Genomic DNA, 10412 nt, shown 5'->3' with positions numbered 1-10412 from the left:
TATATATATATATATATATATATATATATATATATATATATATAGTTGTATAAAAGTGTATAAAAATGTATAAGTACAGTAGTGAAAATGTTAGTAATACACCATGTATATAGGTGTAGCAGTTGNCAAAGATAGACTTGAGATCTGGCTACCATCAGCTGAGGATTAGGGCGTCCGATGTCCCTAAGACAGCATTCCGCACTCGGTATGGGCACTATGAGTTTATAGTCATGTCATTTGGGTTGACCAATGCCCCAACAGCATTTATAGAGTTGATGAACCGAGTGTTCAGTCCATATGTAGACTTATTCGTGATAGTCTTTATTGATGACATTCTGGTGTACTCCCGCAGCCAGGAAGAGCACGAGCAGCACCTCATAGTGGTTCTTTAGACTCTGAAAGATAGTCAGTTATATGCTAAGTTTTCGAAGTGCGAGTTCTGGTTGAGTTCGGTTGCATTTCTGGGTCATATTGTATCAGCAGAGGGTATTCAGGTGGACCCGAAGAAGATTGAGGCAGTCAAGAATTGGCCTCGACCAGCTTCAGCGACCAAGATTCGGAGTTTCTTGGGGTTAGCAGGTTATTAGCGTCGGTTCGTGGAGGGATTTTCGTCTACTGCAGCCCCGATGACCAGATTGACCTAGAAGGGCGCCCAGTTCAGATGGTAAGATGAGTGTGAGGCGAGCTTTCAGAAGCTCAAGACAGCCTATCAACTTTGAATCTGGAAGAGAATTGAAGAATATATATAATGATAGAGAAACTTTGGGGTGCAAAGTCGTGAAAGAGGAAGAAGAAGAAGAACGAAGAAAAGAAAAAAAATAGGGTGGGCTAACTGGTGAAAAATAATTTTTAGATTGTGTACAACCTGGGCCATATCAGATAAGGGCTTCAAACGTGGGCCACTTTTTGATGGACTGTTGGGCCAAGTGACAAGGAGCGTAATTCCCCCTTGTTTTTATTCGTCATCTCTTTCTACTTTATAGGCAACTGGCCATTGTAGTCGATAATATTTCAGTTCTGAACTTTTGAATCCCAAAAATTTAAAATTAAAAGCGGTTCATCAATTTGGTAAACAAAATTGAGAGGATAATAAGATATCTATAACAATATATACTTCAACATAAATTTCCAAGTAAAACTATTCTTTATCTATATTTATACTATAATAAAAGCATAAATGTCCTTGACAAAATATTTTTTGCTTTTTTTTCCCTTTAAAAATAGATTTCACACTAGACAAAATAGTCATTAATTATTTTTTGATGAGACCCTTAGTTGATAAAATAATGATTACATTGAAATATTAAGAATTTGAAACTCAACAATAAATTATTTTCATTATATTAATAATAAATAATTAGATCTTTCAAATACCATATTAGAAAGAAAAAAAATCTAATTCTATTAATTTCAGTGTTAAGACCCAGATTTGGTAAAAGCGCTAAATAAGGATAAAAAAGTAAAAAACTAACTGTATTCTAAATGAGTTACTATTAATTATTATTTATTTATTTATTATAAAATTACTTGACATTAGTTATTTTTATACTTTAAATTGTCATTTATTAATTTTTTTTCATGATTCATCGTACCAACCTCTTCGTTCCCAAATCTCTAAAGAGATGAAAAGATTTTTTCAATTTATGTTTTATTCAAATTAATAAATTAAAATAAAAATATAGCTAACTATGTTTGTGTCTTCTCGAATGAACTTGAGAATAGTTTTCTGAAAATATTTCAGAGAAATTCTAAAATCTTCAAGATGGTTTTTTGCTGAAACTAAAGAGGAATCATAATAGCTTGTGAAATTGAATATATTGCATGATGATTAAGAACTTCTATAGGACATAATTTCTTCTATTTATTGAGTTAGCTATATAAGATAGATATTCATTAATTTTAGGAACTTATACTTTTTTATAACTTAAACATGTTTTAAATATAATTTTTATATGATATTTTTTAAAAAAAAAAATCTCACTGAGACAGCATACACGCGCAACGCGCGTATGGTAAAAACTAGTATATCTAAAAAGACATACTATAATACAATAGAAGGTAGGTTAATATTCTTCCTAAGTACATTAGTTAGCGGTACTGATTTTTAATTCACACTTTCCTCCTGACTAATAAATTTTTTGAAGAAAAAGCAAAAAAATAACAGAATTTTCACAAATTCATATTTTAGTCATTCCTCCTTTCATGTGATTCTTCAGTCTGAAAAGAAAAAAAAATCCTCTAACCCCTCCAACCCCCACACCCCCACACCCCCCCCCCCCCCCTTTATTTTTTTAAGATTCTCTTTTCCTTTCCTTGCGCCTACTTCCTAATAATTGCGAGTTTTAATTTGGATGTAGTAGCATATAGTGGGTAAGATTTCATTATTCCATTATTTTGTCAATTTATGACGGGTAGATATTTGGATTAATTCAATACAATAAATATCGTGCCTCGGCCAAAGTGAGTAACCCAAGTGGTTAAGCAAACTTCTATAAGTTGACTTTCCTTTCCTGCTGTCACTCAATTTAGGCTTCTCCTGAAAACCTAACTTTCTTCCTGTTTCTCCTGTATCGATCCTCTGGTAAGCTTCATTATCATCTTAATTAATCTGTATTACATAGTATATTTCCAATTACAAAGTTATAATTACGATCTAGTTTCTCTTTTGACCTTTTCTTGATCAATTTGAGGTGATCGGACAAAAATTTATTTATTTTTCTGTTGACCCAGTTGAGATAATAATATAAAGATTCAATTTTTGGGGGAAATCTTTAAATTTTTGCTGCTGAAACTCATGCTTCTGTAAAAAGCCTTGTACTTGTGCATTGTGTCTAATATATTAATGTGGGTAGGATGATTTTAAGAAGCAAAATTGAAATGAGATGCTTATCATTCTGTTACCTGTTGTTTGAACACTAGAAGATTAATTGTTTTGTAAATATTTGTGACATTGCAGATAAGCTTTTTTATGTTGTGGGCTATTTGCTTCTTTAACCTACTAAGTTGATGTCAAATTATGCTCACTTAGAGCTTCAATTTTGTCCAATAAAATTTTGATATCTCTGTCCCTCATGCCCCCTCCTTGGTAGGGTTCCTCGAGTGGGCTGTCAGCATATATATTATCTATTTTTTGGATATCCTCAGCAATCTAGAAAAGATTGTGGTCGGAAGTGAAACTGTCTATATCTTTGTTATCTATGTTTTCTGTAGTCTGCCAGATTTTGAGGTATTGTCGCGTGTCACTATATTTTTTTTTTTTTTTGTTTTCAGCTCAATATGGAGTAACATGCTTTAACTTGAGCTTGTTCTGGAAAGTCATTTAAAAGAGAAAACATTTTTGACATTAATGTTCTGTTATCCTTACTTAGTTTTAGACCCGTAAATGACAAAGGAGAATGTGTGACAGTTGAAGAGTAATTAACTAGTTATCATGTGTCATGCAGTGCTAAGCATGGGTACTAGATATGGAGCCTGTTTAAGTGCACTATGCTTGTTGCTTCTTTTATCCCCTATGGTGTTTTCGGTATCAAATGATGGACTGATCAGAATTGGAATTAAAAAGAGGAAATTGGATCAGATCAACCAGGCTTTTGGGGGTATTGATTCTAATGGAGCAAATTCTGCAAGAACTTATCATCTTGGCGGAAATATAGGAGATTCAGATACTGATATTATTGCACTAAAGAACTACTTGGATGCTCAGTATTTTGGTGAGATTTGCATTGGGTCACCACCTCAAAAGTTCACTGTGATCTTTGATACCGGAAGTTCTAATCTTTGGGTGCCCTCTGCAAGATGTTACTTTTCAGTGAGTAGCCATATACTGTTGTTATCGCTGATGCAAATGTTTGTTTCCATATCTTGACGAGAAGACTTATGTTAATTTAATCTGATGCAGCTTGCTTGTTATTTACACCCCAAGTACAAGTCCAGTCATTCCAGTACCTACAAAAAGAATGGTAATATAGATGCTAGTTTTTCACTTTTCTAGTCTGTTTCACATTATCCTTACTGCCACTAGAGTCCAATATGCGATTTTTGTTTATTTGTTGATTGAGCGTGTGCTGTAATTTCTTTTCATTTAATGAAGGTTTTACTGATAATAAAAGTCATCTTTAAGTTTGTAAATTGACCTGATCAACAATTCTGTTAGGCTGAGGTGTCATCAAAATATTGTCTCTTGGGAATATCAAACGAATTTTAATGCCAAAAACAAAGAAAAGTCAAATTTGAATGCTGTGGATGTGCATGTAAATTGTATGTGCATAAAATTGTTGTGCCTATATTTTACTCACAATTAACTGCATGATATAGCATGCCGAAGTTCTAGGAGAGGATTTCTCTCAAATGCTTTTCTTTTAGCATTGCTCAGACACTAATACAGTTAGTCTGAGTTTCCGCCTATATTTAAAAAAGGGAGCTTGCGAGACACCATGTACCATAAAAAAGTTGGTGAATGGAAAACCATTAAATACTGCAAGAAAATCAAATGCTTGCCCTGTGACATGTCCTAATAGGATTAATTATAAAATATCGCTGTTACATAGGCGGACAGGTGATAATCATCTCTCGGGGAGAGACTATAAGTATTCAAGACTAAGCTTTGCAATTGTTGATAGTGTATTAGAAGCGAAGACGAAGCTCTTTTCTTGTTGGCTACTTATTCTTGTGAACGCATGAAAGTAGTTTTTTCATATTATCAATCAATTTATTCTTGATACAGGCACATCTGCTGCAATTCGCTATGGAACTGGATCTATTTCTGGATACTTTAGCAACGACAATGTGAAAGTTGGTGATCTTATTGTCAAAGATCAGGTAAATATTGAACTGAAGCGTTTTGCGTCAACTCCGTGAGTTCTTTCTTAACCTTCCTTTTGGAGTAGGATTTTATCGAGGCAACTCGAGAACCAGGCATCACCTTTTTGGCAGCCAAGTTTGATGGTATTCTTGGTCTTGGATTTCAAGAGATATCTGTGGGGAAATCCGTCCCCGTCTGGTATGCTATTCATATATTTATGATATTTTTTTTTTGTTTCGGAAAATATTTATTAATATAATTTTTAGTTTCAAGGTGATTTCCATAGATTTCTGTTTCAAGTTTGCTAGATTTTCTTTTTTATGTCCTCAATTTCATGGTTAGTTCCCATTTACTTCTTTTGATCTGTTATGTCCTTCTAAACTCTAGTCTTGCTTGATTCACCAAGTCCTGAAATGATATACTCTCTAGGTACAATATGGTAAATCAAGGTCTTGTTAAGAAACCTGTATTCTCATTCTGGTTCAATCGGAATGCTCAAGAGGAAGAAGGGGGTGAACTTGTTTTCGGTGGAGTTGATCCCAACCATTTCAAGGGTAAACATACATATGTTCCGGTAACTCACAAAGGCTACTGGCAGGTGGATTTTCTAATTTGTCTTCTAAAAATTTATCTGCACCTATGCTGTATGCTTTTGTTTGGACTGATTATAGTATGTCCTGTTCTCAGTTTGATATGGGTGACGTGCTTGTCGGTGGTGAAACAACTGGTATTTCTTGATTTATTGGTCATGTTGTTGCCTGTGAATATTAATGATTCTGAATTTTCAGATCAAATTCCTTCTTGTAGTCTGTGAAGTTAATATTCTGTTTTCTCCAGGGTTTTGTTCTGGTGGTTGTTCAGCAATTGCAGATTCTGGAACATCCTTATTGGCAGGACCAACGGTATGTATCTTGCTTGTTGAAAATATGATCAATAGGAATCAGAACCACACTTACGAATTATATTTGTCTTCACATTAAATGTTGAGCAGATAACATGCACAGCTAAAAGAACTGCAACATTTTTTTGATGAGCAAACTGCAGCAGCCTTGCTTCCATGCCTAAACCTGAATTATCAAATTTGGTTGTGTGTAAAATCTGTCTTAATATTTTCTTCATTTTCTGATTGCTTCTATTTAGAGTGTCAATGGCTAGTACGATTTCCTCAAGTTTCTTTTGGACCTGCTAACGCTGGTCAAACCAGTAACCGAGTTGAACATTACAAATAAAGGCATGGTCTTTACATCTAATGTAGTCCTAGAATTCCCGAATGATATTGACTGCTGTGTTCCAAAGAGCTTTAAAAAATTCCAGGAGGTGTATTCTCACATCTGGACACGCCCTCTTTTTATTTTTTCTCTTTTTTTTATTTCTTCTACCATACACACTTCTTTACTGGATGAAGGTATTCAAAGCGTATGGGCGTAGTGACCTGATCAAGTACATTAAGTTTTTGGGCATTTATGTAGTACCATGGCAATAGGAGTTTTGGGACCATCTGACTTATTAGCTTAGTTGCTCCATGGCTGTATTGATGTTCAGCTTAAGGCATTGAATTCTTGATGCATGTTGATTTCTTGCTTATGTCTGTAATAAATTCTCTTTCGGCATGCTTCAAAATAAACAAATGTTCGTCATTCATATTTTTTCAGACCATTATTACTCAAATTAATCATGCGATTGGAGCTTCAGGAGTCGTCAGCCAGGAGTGCAAGTCATTAGTTACTGAATATGGAAAAACCATATTGGATCTACTAGAATCAAAGGTATCACATCAGCTAATTTCTTTCTATAATTTTTCTACAGAAATGTAATTGCATACGAGGCCGAGCATTGTATCAGCAGGTTTCGCACAGGTAGGGTCAGCGTATTGTCATAGTTTCGGCCCTTACACGGGTTTGGGTTTCTGGAGATGCAAGGCTTGTAACATCACCATGTCAATTAATGTTTAGGTTGCACTATTTTCAAGCGGTGTCGGCTTATTGTGTATCCACATATGGCTCTTTAAGAAATATTGTTCGAAACAAGTTGGGGTCGGTGATATGATTCCTCACTTATTCATTTAAGCTTAACTCATATCATCATTATACCAAATAGAAAAAGTGAAAATTAAGTTATAGTAATAATAATAATGATATTGAAAGTTCTCTAAAAGCAGTTATCAAAAAAAGTTCTCCAAAAGTCTGAAACTATTCCAAACTAGGAGATATCACATGTATGGATCTTATTCTTCCGTTGTACCCTATCTTTAGCTAAGTTTTGATTCCAAGGATTTATATGTCTTTCGAGACGACTTCTTTCCATTTGATTTTAAGTCTATCTCGTCCCTTTTCAAAACCTCGCTCATCATAGTTCCACACCTAAGCACCGGTGCCTCTGTAGGACAACACAAGGCATGACCAAACCATCTCAAGCGGCGTTCTCTCATTTCATCCTCAATGCGTGCTACTTGCACCTTTTGGTGAATGCCAAATCAGGAGGAATCCTCTTTATATATATATATATATATATATATATATATATATATATATATTGCATCCAAATCTCTTCACCAGGCGCCAAACTGTCAAGTTATTAATTTTTAAGCACCTTACTGCATTTTGGTATTAGGATCTGAGTGCTGGTTTTCCTGCCTATGCTTTACAGGCAGCGCCTCAAAAGATCTGCTCACAAATTGGTCTATGCTCTTCTGATGGTAGTCGGGATGTTAGGTGAGGTTAAACATATCTGCAGTTCAACAGTTTGCATTTGAAATGATTGTAATCAGAAATGGTCAAGTATACACATTCTCTCATCAATCCATCACCATCTTTCTCTAGTGATTACTGTTAGAGAAAAAGTGAACAATTTATTGTTACTTAAGTTGCTGCAGGTTCAGCTTGCTGCCTGTTTCAACACATTTGTCCTTGACTTCATTGGTGTATTACTGGACTAATTATTAATGTTTAATTCTATGTGCCAGCATGATCATTGAGAGTGTGGTGGACAAACACAATGGGGCTTCGAATGGCTTGGGTGATGAGATGTGCAGGGTTTGTGAGATGGCTGTGGTATGGATGCAAAACCAAATGAGACGAAATGAAACTGCAGATAGCATCTACGACTATGTTAATCAGGTGAGGTAGATTTTATGCATTATGCAAAGTGATTGTTGGTTAATTGGGATCTCAAGGCTTTAGTAATTCCAACTGCAGCTTTGTGACCGATTGCCCAGTCCAATGGGAGAATCTGCAGTTGACTGCAGCAGCCTTGCTTCCATGCCTAATGTTTCCTTTACCATTGGTAATAAAACATTTGATCTGACGCCACAGCAGGTAATTATTCATTCGATTTACTGATACGGATTCTTTCATTTTAGATAGTTGCTTCACAGCATCTTCGTTATCAACAAGTGTCTCATAGATAGTTAATTCAGCCAATTGTTTTCAGGAAGAATGAGCAATCTTTAAATTTCCTTGTTTTGTCTATCATTGAACCAACTGATGCTTTTCCGAGTTTGATTTAACGCTAGGATGAAGGCTTTTTACTGTTCGAGTTTTGTATATAGGTCTCAAAATAGAACACTCTTTGACAAATATTTAGCATAAGACATCACATTGACAAAGCGCAAATATGCAGATGAATAACATTCTTTTTTTTGTGTGTGTCGAGCAGTATGTCCTTCAAGTTGGGGAGGGGCCTGTTGCACAGTGCATCAGTGGATTTACAGCTTTAGATGTGCCTCCTCCTCGTGGACCCCTTTGGTAAGCCTCTCTTCCTTTTGCTCTGTGCTCTCACTACTCACTAGAATGGTTGATTGATGCCACAATAAGCAGCTTTCTATGAATCACCTCAAAGAAAATTAGTTGTACTTCCTCTGTCGCAATTTATGCGATGCACTTTATTTTTTGTCTATCCCGAAAAGAATGATACCTTTCTATATTTGGGAACAATTTAACTTTAAACATCTTACTTTACCCTTAATGAGATGATTTATAGCCACAAAAAAGGGGCTTGTTTAGACCACAAGTTTAAAAGGTTTGTCTTTCTTTTTTCCTTAAAGTCCGTACCGTACGGGGGAATTATTTCTTTTAATTACCTCAATGTAAACCATTCTCTTCAAGCATCTATTGGAAACTTCTTAGTCTAGCGCTATAATGCAAGTATTATTCTTTCAAATTGCTGCTCTGCAAAAGGTCTTTCCAAACTATTCTCAGCGCTGAGTATCTACATAATATTCGGACTCGAAACTGGATGGGAGTTTTGGATAACAATGTTTCAGAAGTTAACATAGGGGCTCTCCTGCGATTCGCCTCGGGACGAGGCAACCTCCCCATGGCAACCCATCCATGCTTTACGCTTTGTATTGTTCGTTATGCATGCCATAAAAAGTTGACTAATCATTTATATGATGTTCTTCTATACTCAAGAACCCTGGTGACTTGGAATATTAGTATACATATAATTATGCTTAAATAGTTAAATCTATTTATGGATACTGGTTCATTTGACTTTGATACATCTGATAGAAGCTAGTTATTTGATAAATTAGCTCATTGAATGTCGTGGTGCAGGATCTTGGGAGATGTTTTCATGGGTCGCTACCACACTGTGTTTGACTATGGCAATTCGAGAGTTGGTTTTGCTGAGGCTGCTTGAGCGCCTCTGTTTATCTCTGTGTTGACCCTCTTTACATATCACGTTATTTCAGATGAGACAATTGTTTTCCTTTAATATGTCTGCACTTGTAAATAAATAACTGAGCTTAAATCTTTTTACTGAATTTAAACACTAACAGCTGTTGTGTAATAACAATTACGTAATTGCTTGTGTTTCATAATTTCTGCTTAATTTTGATATTGTTTATTGTGCATTAATTTGGTTCATATTTGGTATAAGGTGAAAACATAACTGATGATTTAGGGTGTTTTCTGTTTGAAGTTAAATGTTTTCTTAGGCGGATGAAATAATTTCAGTTATGGTTTTGCTTTAAATTGATGAAAATGTTTTCCAGAGGAAAAAGTTTACACCGAATGGGGAAAACTCTGCAATTATTTTATCTTTGTTATATGTCTTGCTTCAGCAAACATGAAAATAACATTGTCAATCTTTAGTACTCGAAATTATCACCAATATAGGATCTCTGTCTTATTCTTTGCATACTACTATTAATTAGTTACTTACCTAAAATACAAAAACACCAAAACGATTTAGAATATTCTTTTACAATGAACAGCTTTCATGGAAAGCATTTTACATTTCACCAAATACAAGTCAGTTGTCCAAAAATGGCATAAGTGAGAACTATAACTTGTAAAAGTTTTGAGTACTTGGTTCATTGGCAGGTAGGTTAGTCTAGCCTATGGCTGTCCTACGGGTCGCGCAGACCCGTCCCGGCCCACTTAGTCTTAAACGGGAGAGCCCATAGTCAATGGGACATGAGCTGCCCATTTCGTCTCGGTGGGCCGGCCCGTTAACGTCCCGTCCCGTCCTGCCAGCCTGCGTTTTTTTTTTGTTTTTGAAAAAGAGCCGTTGGGTTACGATATTCTTTGCAAAATCAGTCGTTGCCAACGGCTATAAACGGACATTCATTAGCGGATGACAAGCTAGAGATATCTGTCTTATTCAGAGA

The 10412-nt window shown here is 35.4% G+C and overlaps 1 protein-coding gene across 1 annotated transcript; it reads left to right on the top strand.

The window, feature by feature from the left end:
• On the top strand, positions 2430-9639 carry LOC109228870 (cyprosin-like). Its single transcript, XM_019394110.1, has 14 exons — positions 2430-2581; positions 3444-3808; positions 3899-3959; positions 4724-4818; positions 4887-4999; positions 5231-5399; positions 5489-5528; positions 5639-5703; positions 6454-6567; positions 7448-7512; positions 7764-7917; positions 7996-8115; positions 8456-8544; positions 9355-9639. The coding sequence occupies exons 2-14, from the start codon at positions 3452-3454 to the stop codon at positions 9437-9439; spliced, it is 1527 nt and encodes a 508-aa protein (XP_019249655.1). The 5' UTR covers positions 2430-2581; positions 3444-3451; the 3' UTR covers positions 9440-9639.

The sequence above is a fragment of the Nicotiana attenuata genome, chromosome 7 (assembly GCF_001879085.1).
Source record: "Nicotiana attenuata strain UT chromosome 7, NIATTr2, whole genome shotgun sequence".
NCBI classification, from domain to species: domain Eukaryota; kingdom Viridiplantae; phylum Streptophyta; class Magnoliopsida; order Solanales; family Solanaceae; genus Nicotiana; species Nicotiana attenuata.
The sequence above is the reverse complement of the archived record's forward strand: the minus strand, read 5'-3'. Positions and strand labels throughout refer to the sequence as shown.